This window comes from Schistocerca cancellata, chromosome 12 (assembly GCF_023864275.1).
Source record: "Schistocerca cancellata isolate TAMUIC-IGC-003103 chromosome 12, iqSchCanc2.1, whole genome shotgun sequence".
NCBI lineage: Eukaryota > Metazoa > Arthropoda > Insecta > Orthoptera > Acrididae > Schistocerca > Schistocerca cancellata.
This window is the reverse complement of record NC_064637.1, coordinates 104,086,146-104,100,647: the sequence shown is the minus strand read 5'-3', so window position 1 is coordinate 104,100,647 and position 14,502 is coordinate 104,086,146. Positions and strand designations below refer to the sequence as shown.

General features: G+C 39.9%; 1 protein-coding gene across 1 annotated transcript in view; it reads right to left on the bottom strand.

Annotated features, from left to right (window-relative positions):
• Positions 1-222: 222 nt before the first annotated feature.
• The window catches only part of LOC126109592 (5'-3' exoribonuclease 1), a 196,917-nt gene continuing 182,637 nt past the window's right edge, over positions 223-14,502 (bottom strand). Inside the window, exons 33-34 of the mRNA XM_049914630.1 lie at positions 9,047-9,361; positions 223-1,089 (exon numbers count right to left, since the gene is read on the bottom strand). Coding sequence (XP_049770587.1) covers positions 805-1,089; positions 9,047-9,361 — 600 coding nt within the window. The 3' untranslated portion in view covers positions 223-804. The remainder of the gene's footprint in view (positions 1,090-9,046; positions 9,362-14,502) is intronic.

Sequence of the window (14,502 nt, the reverse complement as noted above, 5' to 3'; positions counted from 1 at the left end):
CTGGCTTAACTTTCTGTAATCAAACTGGGAAATTGACCATCTTATGACACCCTCACGTTCCATAACCACGTGCTTTACCTTACAATTTTTCGTTCATTTCTGGAGCACTGTATTCCACAACTGAATAAGTTATTCTCTTTCAACTCTGAGCTGTTCTAATATACTACTCTGTTCAAAAGACATTTAAAGCAGAATTCCTATATGCGTTAGCAGTGCTCAAACAAGTTACCCAACCAGTCAGTGTGCACAACTTACCCTTTTCAACACATATATTTTTATCTTTTGCCTTTTATTTGAAAATATACAGGATCACATGTGGCACTCGCACTATAAAAAAGGTTCAGCAGTAATCAAATCTGTATTGGAAATACAGTATTTGGAAACTGTGTGTCGTCACAAATGCAGAGAGAGATGTAAAGCTGCAGAATGCAGCTTACATCAGCAGTTTTCACATTAACAAAATCATTTTTATGGGCCTTTTTGAGAATATACTGATCAAAGCTAAAACCATAAACACAAACATGCAAACTAAAAATCAGCAATTCAAAAGTCATTGCACATATAATGGCCAATCTGATAATTTGATCAGTCATCAGATTTGCCAAGAGTACATTAAAATGCAATCAACTGCAGTTTTTCAGTACAAATTCAAAAAGAACTTTTTTTTTCTCATGCATATGATCTCACTATATACAAATGGCAGGTTTGTGATAGTTCACGAAGCGTTTTTTTCTTTCACTTTGAAGCGTAGTTACAGTAACAGTTCACAGCCTACGACCAATGCCGACCACTATTAAAATGCCTCTAGTTCTGCTGCTCGGTGGTGGGACCCTCAACAGCCCCCGAGTTGCTGCCCGCTGCCTGCTTCGTCTCCTCCTTTCTCTCTTCCTCATTTGACTGAGCTGGCTGCTTCTCATCATCAACGTCCAGGCCGTAAGTGAAGCGCGCTGCTATACGCACTTTGCGGGTCTTGCGTGCTGCCGGCCCACCGGAGCCCTTGCTGGGAGTAGACACAACTTTGTCGGGAGTTCCCACGTTGCCCCCGCTCGACTTATTCACAGGCGACTGCTCGACGGAAGTTGTTGAGTTCTGAAAATTTATGGTGCACAGACATTAATAAACAATAAAAAGTAAAGAGCCCTCCACCCAAGTATTAAAAATCTGTTAAATTTGGATTACACAGTAAATATCACAAATGTAATGGTTACCAATTCAAATAAATATCTAGGGATTACAATATGCTATTTTCTTATGTTAAAAATATGGTTCGGATGGTTGTTATTTGGAGTGATTATAACATTCAAATTACATTTACAATCAATATTCACACAGTATCTCTCTTACTTTTATGTAATTAAAGCTAAAAAATCATTAAATTTCAAGATTTGGTCATATGATCGAAAACACTCTGTTACTGACTGAAGCTCTGGTGATGTCACAGACTAGGAGTAAAACGAAGCTATATGTGTGTTACAGGAGTGTTAGCCAAAGTTACTAGGTTTTTACGTACTTTTTCTGCAAATAGTTACACTATTTAGGGATGGAAAACACATTTACATCTTTTAAGTAACAACAGGAAGGAATTTTGTGAATGCTGACAGTGGAAACCCTGCAAAAATTGATGTGTTTATGCTCCACTCATTCATAGCAGCGATATGTGCAAGGATGGCCATTCTTTTCCCTATTCTTGTGGAAAATCTTATTACTCATTTCCAGTATACAAGTTACGCAGCAGAGGAGCCACAAGCAGCATGCACTCTGTTGTGTGATTATGAAAAGGAAGAATATAGGTTTGAATCCTGGAGGAGTCATAATTTTTTAAAAATTTGACACAAAATATGAAAATAGTGTTAGCAAGAACTCATTGTAGCAGTTGCTTCAATGATGGGATGTATTGGATATAGCTTCACATTAATCTTGTCTGAAAAATGGACAACTGAGGATAAATGCATCTACTTTGCTTACAAACAATTATCTTTTTTGGAAAGCATTGCAAACAGTGAAGATACCACCATATTCTCACAGTACAATGAGGTTTAGTGCAATATGCAGGTAACACAAATGTAAGGGCTGCACTGTTTGTGAGTGTAAACTAACATCATGTCTGAAGCAAACTTAACTTCATTTTATGCATGACGCTGAAACTTCGAAAGATTAAACAATAAGGATCCTTGCTGAACAGTATGAAGATTAAAAAAAAAGTTCTACTAAAATAAAATGTGTGGGGTCACATTAATTAGAAAATGTCTTTTTGAAAGTGATGTGTATGAACAGTTATTGCAAATGTAAGTGCATGTAAATGCCAAGAAAAACATAAAAATACACTGTTTGTAATCAGTCGGGTGAAGTTATGTAATTGTGATTTGGTTTTCACATGAAAGGACTGCCGATTTGTTTTATAAATAAGTTAAAATATTGTTGCAGGCTAGATTCAAACCAGAGATCTATGGATATCATCTTCTAATATTCAACTGTCCACTGCTCTACCAACCAAACTGCCAATGCTGTCCAAGGAAGTGGGTATAATGATAATTTTTGTTAAGAGTTAAATTTCGTTGACTGACACTATCCTTCTTTTAACAGTGAAAATGCACATCTCGGAGGTAAATTAATATTAGCTTCAGAGTGCACAACATTTTTAACTAAGTAACGGAATTTTGACATCGATATGATGGCATTTTGCTGGTACAGTCCAACTAATTTTTACACATCTTCTCCTCTCTGAAACAATCAAAAACATTTTTTCAACAGCTTTTATGGATGTATTTGTACACTGTAGTACTACACACCATTTGGAATCCATTTTCTGAAATGTAAATTCCAAAACAAGACACCACTGTGAATTAGGTTTATGACAGTATGAGCAGCGAGCTAGCGTGTTGACATCACAGGCATCACGTGACTCAAATGGAGCATTTTAGCAGGCGTTCAAATTATTCAATTTTTTTATAAAAACAGAAATGAAGAGTGCTGAAATTCATGAAGGAAAAACACATAAAATGACATAATTAACCATTTACGATGAGTTAAAAAAACAACCAGTCAAATACCCTATTACAAACATCTTACATAGAAGCTATCTCACAGAAAATGTTGTGGGGAAGGCAAACTAAAGACTGCAATTTATTGGCTGAACATTTAAAAGATGCAACAAATCTATTTAAGACACTATCCACTCTACACTTGTCCATCTTCTTCTGGAGCATTACTGCAAGGTATGGGATCCTTAGCAGACAGCAGAAGGAAGACATCGAAGAAGTTCAAAGAAGGGTAGCTCATTATGTGTCATCATGAAATAGGAGAGAGAGAGATGTTAATGGATGTGATAATTAAGTTGGAATGGCAATCATTAAACCAATGGCTTTTTCATTGCAATGAGATCTTTTTGTTAAATTTCAGTCACCAACTTTCTCTCCTGAATCCCACCAATGTAGGAACCATAGCAATAAAAAAGGAGAAATCTTAACTCAAACGGAAATATTTAGGTATTCATTTTTTCCATGTCCTATTCAAGTGTGGAACAGTTGAGAAACTGTCTGACGGTGGTTTGATGAACCCTCAAGAAAGTATGTAAGTGTGAATTTCAAAGCAGTCACATATATGTCAATTAGTAACTATTGTGAACATCTGCATCAGAAATTTACCCAAGAGGGACAAGATTTTAAAATTGCCATTGTTAAAAATACAACTGATTCCAAGAATTTCACAATGTGTCATGCTCTAAGAAATTAATTTAATGGGAGGTACATAAAATTCATACCTCAAATGCTTGTTACTGATCTATTAAAATGTGATTTGGAAGATTACTTTAATACACAAAAGGAAAACATATTTAATGAATACTGCAAGCTTCCAATTATCTAAGTGCAGATCATCCTGCTTGCAGATTATTCGGACACAGGTTGATGATTTTTGAAAAAATAACAAACAGTGCCTGAAGTTTTCTGTTTTAGTTAGATCAAATATTTTTATTCATAGTACGTATTTTTGACTGTAAAAAAGTAGATGTTGAAAACATTAAGGAGCAGTTAAATAGTGATGTCTGTGAGGTGGCATTCGAGTCTGAATGTGATAGTGATACAGTGAAGAGTGACAGGTATGCTTACATAAATGGAAAGAGTTACAGCACAAAACATCAGGCGAACATTCATCAATAGGGACAGGAAAATTTTGCAATAACAATAATGCAAAATTAGCATTTTTAGCAAAATTACGTGAGATAAATGGTTTTGAGGTATTGGAACATTCATAATTTTGCCATATAAAAATTTTATAAATCTGAGGACTGCAGTTTACTAAATTCCTAACTGATCATTATTGAATGTTAAAACTGCATTTTGACTTCTAAATTCCTCAAGGCTGAGGGTTGGTGTATAATCTTAAACTGACACTTCATTTCCTTTGTGATGAACTTCGATGTGACAAAGATAATAGTACCAAAATTAGAAAAAATAATAAAGAATATAGCAATAAAACACTGAATTTGGCAAGGAACACTGAATTTTGGCAAAAAAGTAACATCTCCATTCAAGGAAAAAGTAACACCAAATGTGGCAACATGGTCAACGAATTTGGCAAAAAACTTACACTGTATTTGGCAAAAATAATATAGACTTTGGCAGAAGAGATACCATACATGGTAAAAATATAAGAAATTTGGTAAATAAATAATAACAAATCAGTCAGTCAAAAAATAGCACCGAGTTTGGTCATAAAACAAAAGGATTTTTTTCTGCTTCCTATTTATCACGTTCTTTTCTTTTGTGCAGATGTTCATTGCATAATGAGTATTAAATGAGTACATTTTCATTCTGTTTGGTACTGATGTCCATCAGCAACGTCATTATGAGTTGTGACCTAGGAATGTCATCTTGAGCAATTTCTTGCTATGCCTGAAGCACATGTGTCATTTCACTAAGATTGTTGATGGGAGGCCAGTATGAAAGCATATCACTTACCAGACATGCCCTTTCAGTGACAAATCAGTGAACTGGGCAGGCCAGTCTAGGATTGCCACATTTCTCTAGACATCTGTTGTGTGAACTGCAATGTGGGTTTTGCACTATCCTGGATTAATATGCCATCTGGAACCCAAGTCATGAAAGGTTTACCACTTTTGCCACATGCTAGAGAGCATTCGGCCTCCCTTCAACAATTACCAAATCAGTTTTATTGCCATATCCACTAATTCCTCACACCAAGACTCTACGAGTCAGAGACTGACATCTCGAGAACCACTACCTCACCAGGTCATATAAGGATGCGTAAGAGTCAATTTGATTACCACAAACAGAAGTGCGACCTGTCACTGAACATAACAGAATACATTCGAAACACTGATGCATCTCCCAGTGACCTGTTCCTGACGATTTGTGGAGAACCTCTCGCCGGATCTCAACTGTCGTCATCCATCTTTTCATCAGAGCCGTCCAACAATCCTATGACTTGCTGTGCTTACTCTTCTATGTACACTCCATCTACTCACCACTCGTTCTACAGCCATCAGGCTCCAGCCAACTGTCTGTGGGATCTGTTGGTACGGTCCTCTCATGCCCCCCACACCAATGATATGACCTCTCTCAAATTCTGAAACACAGCAATAAACTGCACACGTGTGTCCTATGGGCACGATGTGTTGCAATCTCCACTTGAAACAACTGAGTAATGTTACACACACCCAGTGGCTGTCATATACCCACACTATTCTTTTTTTCTGTGTAGTATATAAGCTCATGTAACAATGAAATTTTAATCAACGTATCCCACAAGAATATACTGGAGTACCGGTTTGGTCAAGGTTTTCACTGTATAACACTTTCAATTTTTATAAGTGTATGCAATCGGTTAATCTTATTTTGAGTTCCATTCTGTTAAACTACATCTCTTTCATATCTTCTTTATATCCCTCAATGCCTTTCTCAATAAACAGGTTGAAGAATATTAGTGGCAAGTTATGTCTCTGTCACAACTGACAACTGTAATAACAGGTCTTGACATGTGGGACCATAAAAGACTAACCACTCAGAATCTTAAAATTAATTAGATTAAAATTGACATTTGTCACAGGGAGTTACCCGCAACCATTCTTTGTAGAAAATAGACTTACTTTCTGTCTTTCCATAGCTGTTCTTATTTTTTCAAACTGACCGGTTTCATGCAGTGTCGCCCATATTCAGAGTTAGTAAACAATATAAAAATAAATGACTATTGGGTTCTAATCCTGTGTTTACCATATTATAGAGATAAACAAATTGTGTGATTACAATACAAATGTTGTACAACATACTATTTCTTACAGTTACAGGGCTACCAGTCTTAACAAACGTATCAGCCTGAGTGTCATATACTGCAGCCACAATTGTATGCTGCCATTTTAAATTACAATTTTAAAATTATACTTAAAGTTTGTTGGAAATCACTAAGTGTGCTCATTGTAAACACTGGATGAATATAGTCTGGGTAATTTGAGCACTATTTTAAGCAAAGGCAAGTTTTTCACACATTTCAAGGCCTATGATGTCATACCTCCTGGATTATGTAGCATACAATGATATCATTTTGCAGGTACATTCAGTGATATATATATGGATACTGGCCACAAAATGTGTTGTAAATAGAGTTTGCAGTAAAAATGTAATAAATTAAAATGTCATGCCATTTTAAGCAGAAGCTAGGTTTTCACGCATCTAGATGTCTACGACATCTTATTTCCTAAGCCATATGCCATACAATGGTATAATTTTGCAGGTACATTCCAATTAAAACATCATGTCTGATGCTGATGTTTTACTACATGATCAGTGAAAATCTTTGTAAACTATGAATGTTTTTCCATTCATCATTTTGTGTGTGTGTGTGTGTGTGTGTGTGTGTGTGTGTGTGTAAGTTTGTTCGAAGCAGTGCACTGGTCAGTTATGCAGCATCGAGACAAACACAGAGTTTCCAAGACACAAGGAATTACAGACATTGGCTGAAAGTGGCCACTGACTTTAGTATAACTAAGGTGAGGCAGCCAATGATCTCTTCATCGCAGATGCACACCAGGCTCATACTCGTGCAGGAATCGGCAAAATGCTGTGAGTAATGAGGATAATGGCCAAGAGGCACTACATTAGTAGTGTGTGAATAAGTTGGTAATTTGCGTACGATGGGAGACATGTTAGAGTAGTCTGCGCAATCCCTGTCTGGCAAAAATTTCAACTTTCCCCACTGATTTCAATCAATGCCCACTCGCTGCAAAGGTCTGCAATTCCTTTATGTCTCGAGTCATAATGTCTGCTGGATCAAAATGATGTCCGCTGAACATTCACTACATATATACAGAGTTTATAACTGTAATACTTGTCTTATTGTGTTAAAATTTTGACATAAGATTGTGATAGCATTTGAAATGGTCCTACTCAACCCAACAAGCCATCTTCCTTGATGTTGACCTTCACCTCAGAGATGATTACATCAGTACCTCCATCCATATCAAACCTGCTACGCACCAGCAATACCTCCACTTCGACAGCTGCCACCCATTCCATACCAAGAAGTCCCTTCCGTACAGCCTAGCCACCAGTGGTTCTCGCATCTGCAGTGACGAGCAGTCCCTCTCAAAATATACCGAGGGTCTCACTGAAGCCTTCACTGACCATAATTATCCTCCCATCCTTGTACAAAAACAAATCTCCTGTGCCTTATCTTTCCAGTCTGCCACCAACTCCAAAAGTCCCATAGTCCGGCCACAGAGGAGCATTCCCCTCATAGCTCAGTACCATCTGGGACTGGAGCAACTGAATTACATTCTCCACCAGGGTTTCGATTGCCTCTCGTTGTGCCCTGAAATGAGAAATGTCCTGCCCACTATCCTTCCCGCCCCTCCTACCGTGGTCTTCCACCGTCCACCGAACCTACGCAATATACTCGTCCATCCTTACACAATCTCTGCTCCCAATCCCTTACCTCACGGCTCATACCCCTGTAACAGACCTAGATGCAAGACCTGTCCCATACATCTTCCTACCACCACGTACTCCAGTCTGGTCACTAACATCACCTATCCCATCAAGGGCAGGGTAACTGTGAAACCAGTCATGTGATTTACAAGCTAAGCTGCAACCTCTGTGCTGCATTCTAGGGAGGCATGACAACGAACAAGCTGTCTGTCTGCACCAACAAACTGTGGCCAAAAAACACGTGGACCACCCTGTTGCTGAACACGCTGCCAAACATGATATCCCTCATCTCAATGACTGCTTCACAGCCTGTGCCATATGGATCCTTCCCACCTGCGCAATTCAGAAAAGCTTGTGTTGGTGGGAACGTACCCTGCAATACATCCTACGTTCCTGTAACCCTCCTGACCTCAACCTTCATTAGTCCCAGTCCTCACCCATCCAGCCCCCTCCCTGTCCCCATTCCAGCACTACACAGCTGTCATTTCACTGCCACACCCAGTCTTTTAATTTCTTTTATTTTTATTTCTCTTCTATCCGCTACTTACCCCCTTCCCCTCTGCACCTTCTCTCCTGCCCTCCGTCTAAACTGCAAAACTTCACTGTCCGCCACTCCCACCATACTACCCCCCCCCCCCGCCCCAGCCCCCCTCATTACCCCCACCCAGTCGCGACTCCCATCATGCACTGGTGCTGCTGTTCCCAATGTGGTTTCAGCTCTCTGAGACTGCAGATATGGGTGCAAGTTGCGGTTACGTGTGTGTGTGTGTGTGTGTGTGTGTGTGTGTGTGTGTGTGTGTGTGTGTGTGTGTGTGTTTGGGGGGGGAGGGGGGGGGGGCACGCACGTGTGCGTATGTGTGTCTACTGCTGACAAAGGCCTTAATGGCCGAAAGCTTTAATTGTGTGAATCTTTTTGTTGTTACTATCGTGACTCAGCATCTCTGCTATATGGTGAGTAGCAACTTAAAGATCACTGTCGGAACCAGTCGTTTTAAATAATAAAAACCGTGATCGACAGATCGAAAATAAGTCTACTTTCTTAAATTTACGATTCAGAGAAATTTATCAGATGGTTGTTGTATATAAGATAGAGGGAGTGAACAGACCTGCACCCGCTCACTCTCCTGCCCTCTGTGACGACCCTCCTCGCCCTGCGAACCGCGACCGGTGACAGCGCGGGACTTGACGGCCGCCTGCAGCGGCACGAACGGCTGCGCCTGCTGCCCGAGAAAACGAGGGGGCAGTGCCCCTGGTGGAGGGGCCACATTCTGGAAGAGCTGCTGGTGTGGCTGGTGGTGATGGAGGTTCTGCAGGCGCGGCGGGAGGCCTCCGGCGACACCTACGCCTGTGCCCGGGCCGTACTGAGCATGGCCGGCCTCTGCCAGACCGGAGCGGCGGTTGTACTGCTGCTGTTGTGAACCCTGCAACAGAAGCTGTACAGTGGGTGGTTGCCACAATTGTGAAACTTCTAAGTTTTAGAATAGACTATAGTCCAAAGCAGCTAACTGTTCAGTTGCACTGTCACCAGAATTTGTAACATTAGTTAAATATTTATGAATACCTATTTGGAGTGGATTTCAGTTGGAACGATTGCCTGAACATAGTTACAGGATATCAAAATTGAAAAACCATCTGTGAAAGTCTAATTCAAGCACTGACAGCATCATTAACAAAATTTGCCAGACTAATTCCTGACTGTACATCATCCAGGGCACCCAATTTGATTACTGGAAGATAGAGACACATAACACAATGATACTTCAGTAATAAAGGGAATGGGTAATCCGTGAGAAAATGTCCATTTGGGAAGTTGAAGAGAGACACAAAATTACTGAGGCGCCCTGTGTACTTATTTGGTTGGTGCATAAATTTGTAGCATTTTTGCACAAGTTTAATAAACGCAACAGACACACATAGCGGAGACTCTAGTCATGAACAATATATTCTCCTTCACTATTTACAACAGTCTTCCAATGCTGGGGTAGCTTTTCAATTCCGTCACTGTAGACATTGTATGGTTTTGAGGAGAAGAACTCGTCAAGGCATGCTCAGAGCGCATTTTCATCTGTAGTGGAATTTCCTCGAACACTGTTTAATAGGGAGTGGAAAAGGTGAAAATCTGAGGATGCAAGAACAAAGAAATAGAGTGGGCACAGAATGACTTCCCAACCCAACTTCTGTGTAGCATTTTTTGTCAGTCTAGCCAGATGTGGCCGGGTGTTATTGTGGAGTAGTACCACTTCACACAGTCTTTCTGCTCACTGTTGCTGGATTGTGTCTGCAGCATGTCTCAGTTGTTGACAATAAATGTGATTAGTGATGGTTTCACCTTGGCGAAGCAATACATAGTACATCACACCATTGCTGTTCTCTCAGATGCATAACATTATCTCTTTCAGATGCATGCAGGTCTTTATACAGGGAGTTACTGCTTTGTTTGGGCTCAACCATTCCTTTCATTTCCATATGTTAGCATTGTTGTTGTTGTGGTCTTCAGTCCTGAGACTGGTTTGATGCAGCTCTCCATGCTACTCTATCCTGTGCAAGCTTCTTCATCTCCCAGTACCTACTGCAACCTACATCCTTCTGAATCTGCTTAGTGTATTCATCTCTTGGTCTCCCCCTACGATTTTTACCCTCCACGCTGCCCTCCAATACTAAATTGGTGATCCCTTGATGCCTCAGAACATGTCCTACCAACCGATCCCTTCTTCTGGTCAAGTTGTGCCACAAACTTCTCTTCTCCTCAATCCTATTCAATACTTCCTCATTAGTTATGTGATCTACCCATCTAATCTTCAGCATTCTTCTGTAGCACCACATTTCGAAAGCTTCGATTCTCTTCTTGTCCAAACTATTTACCGTCCATGTTTCACTTCCATACATGGCTACACTCCATACAAATACTTTCAGAAACGACTTCCTGACACTTAAATCTATACTCGATGTTAACAAATTTCTCTTCTTCAGAAACGCTTTCCTTGCCATTGCCAGTCTACATTTTATATCCTCTCTACTTCGACCATCATCAGTTATTTTGCTCCCCAAATAGCAAAACTCCTTTACTACTTTAAGTGTCTCATTTCCTAATCTAATACCCTCAACATCACTCGACTTAATTCAACTACATTCCATTATCCTCGTTTTGCTTTTGTTGATGTTCATCTTATATCCTCCCTTCAAGACATCATCCATTCCGTTCAACTGCTCTCCCAAGTCCTTTGCTGTCTCTGACAGAATTACAATGTCATCGGCGAACCTCAAAGTTTTTATTTCTTCTCCATGGATTTTAATACCTACTCCAAATTTTTCTTTTGTTTCCTTTACTGCTTGCTCAAGATACAGATTGAATAACATCGGGAACAGGCTACAACCCTGTCTCACTCCCTTCCCAACCACTGCTTCCCTTTCATGCCCCTCGACTCTTATAACTGTCATCTGGTTTCTGTATAAATTGTAAATAGCCTTTCACTCCCTGTATTTTACCCCTGCCACCTTTAGAATTTGAAAGAGAGTATTCCAGTCAACATTGTCAAAAGCTTTCTCTAAGTCTACAAATGCTAGAAACGTAGGTTTGCCTTTCCTTAATCTTTCTTCTAAGATAAGTCGTAAGGTCAGTATTGCCTCACGTGTTCCAGTATTTCTACGGAATCCAAACTGATCTTCCCTGAGGTCGGCTTCTACTAGTTTTTCCATTCATCTGTAAAGAATTCGTGTTAGTATTTTGCAGCTGTGGCTTATTAAACTGATAGTTCGGTAATTTTCACATCTGTCAACACCTGCTTTCTTTGGGATTGGAATTACCGTATTTACCCGAATCTAAGCCGCACTCGAATCTAAGCCGCACCTGAAAAATGAGACTCGAAACAAAGGAAAAAAAGATTTCCCGAATCTAAGCCGCACCTGAAATTTGAGACTCGAAATTCAAGGGGAGAGAAAAGTTTTAGGCCGCACCTCCAAATCAAAACAAAGTTGGTCCATTGTAATATGAGACACAATTTAGGTCGAATGAATGACGATACAGCTACAGTAGTTTGGTTCGAGTCGTAAGCTTTACCAGGTAGCCATTGCTATGCGTCAGGCGCTCCGTCCGTATTTATACGGGTACCCTTCCTTTTTCACGTGCTTCGTCTGGTTTGAATCGATTGCTTATTTTGTTTGATCTGATAAGTGCCGTTTTCTCTGTTATAGGTGTTTATGTCACTCTAAGCTGAAAATGCATCACTGTACTGTGTCATGCATTGTTTGTCGCATTCTGATAGTGCGTGTTTACGGCCTGTCGCCGTTCGCGGCATGGCTTGCTTTTGTGCGCGCTACCGCCGCTTACAGCTAAAAAGAGGCGAATCGTCTAATTAGCGAAGCAATGTCAAGAGACTGCTATTTGTTGTTTACTTACACTGCTGCTTTCTTTGAGAATGAACAACAAGAACCAAATAATAGGCTGCGTATGATAGAACATGTTTTGAACGAGAGTTAGGCGAAAATTTTTCTCCGTTTGAAAATCTTTGCGGCCGCTTCTTTAGTACATCAAATTCTGCACAGAAATTAGAGTCATCTTAGATTTAAAAATCTAGTCAGTTGACGTGGTTCATTTCTGACTGTATCACTATTAGGCTAAGAATAATACGAATATAAACATGACACGAGTGTATTCTTCCGCGTTTGCTGTTGTCTCACTCTAGTTTCGTAGTTTATTAGGCAGACAGGATTTAAATGAGATAGCAACAAACACGGAAGAACACATGGCAAAATGTTTATATTCGTATTATTCTTATGGTGAATGGTGAAGAGAATACTGTTTGTGATTCACATTTCATCAGGTTACTATTAGCAACCATCTCTTCTCGCAGGTAGGAAAAAATTCAGAACGTAGAGTTGGCCATATTGAAAAACGTCCCAAACAGTCTTGCCAGTCGGATTTTCGTAGTACATTGAAATTCTAATACATTCGAAGATGAACAATACGGAATTTGTATTTACTTCGTTGGATAATGTATGAAAATGCAGTGGTCGAAACTCGGGGCGGAGAAAAAAAAGCTCGTCTTCCACCTTTTTTTTTAAATTTATTTACTGACGCATAGGTTTTGGCGCCAGTATTTATCTTTGTGCCTACAGAGCATGTCTGTGTAGCGCTACATATATTCAACGGCAGAAGTTAGTTGTGGCGGCACCTACCAACATTTTTCAGAACTTCCGCTTGCTTTGCACTCGATTCTAAGCCGCAGGCGGTTTTTTGGATTACAAAAACCAGAAAAAAAGTGTGGCTTAGATTCGAGTAAATACGGTATTATATTCTTCTTGAAGTCTGAGGGTATTTCGCCTGTTTCATACATCTTGCTCACCAGGTGGTAGGGTTTTGTCAGGACTGGCTCTCCCAAGGCCGTCAGTAGTTCTAATGGAATGTTGTCTACTCCGGGGGCCTTGTTTCGACTCAGGTCTTTCAGTGCTCTGTCAAACTCTTCACGCAGTATCGTATCTCCCATTTCATCTTCATCTACATCCTCTTCCATTTCCATAATACTGTCCTCAAGTACATTGCCCTTGTATAGACCCTCTATATATTCCTTCCACCTTTCTGCTTTCCCTTCTTTGCTTAGAACTGGGTTTCCATCTGAGCTCTTGATATTCATACAAGTGGTTCTCTTTCCTCCAAAGGTCTCTTTAATTTTCCTGTAGGCAGTATCTATCTTACCCCTAGTGAGATAAGCCTCTACATCCTTACATTTGTCCTCTAGCCATCCCTGCTTAGCAATTTTGCACTTCCTGTCGATCTCATTTTTGAGACGTTTGTATTCCTTTTTGCCTGCTTCATTTACTGCATTTTTATATTTTCTCCTGTCATCAATTAAATTCAATATTTCTTCTGTTACCCACGGATTTCTACTAGCCTTCGTCTTTTTACCTACTTGATCCTCTGCTGCCTTCACTACTTCATCCCTCAAAGCTACCCATTCTTCTTCTACTGTATTTCTTTTCCCCATTCCTGCCAATTGTTCCCTTATGCTCTCCCTGAAACTCTGTACAACCTCTGGTACTTTCAGTTTATCCAGGTCCCATCTCCTTAAATTCCCACCTTTTTGCAGTTTCTTCAGTTTTAATCTACAGGTCATAACCAATAGATTGTGGTCAGAGTCCACATCTGCCCCTGGAAATGTCTTACAATTTAAAACCTGGTTCCTAAATCTCTGTCTTACCATTATATAATCTATCTGATACCTTTTAGTGTCTCCAGGGTTCTTCCATGTATACAACCTTCTATCATGATTCTTAAACCAAGTGTTAGCTATGATTAAGTTGTGATCTGTGCAAAATTCTACCAGACGGCTTCCTCTATCATTTCTTAGCCTCAATCCATATCACCTACTACGTTTCCTTCTCTCCCTTTTCCTACACTCGAATTCCAGTCACCCATGACTATTAAATTTTCGTCTCCCTTCACTATCTGAATAATTTCATTTCATCATACATTTCTTCAATTTCTTCGTCATCTGCAGAGCTAGTTGGCATATAAACTTGTACTACTGTAGTAGGTGTGGGCTTCGTATCTATCTTGCTGTATCTA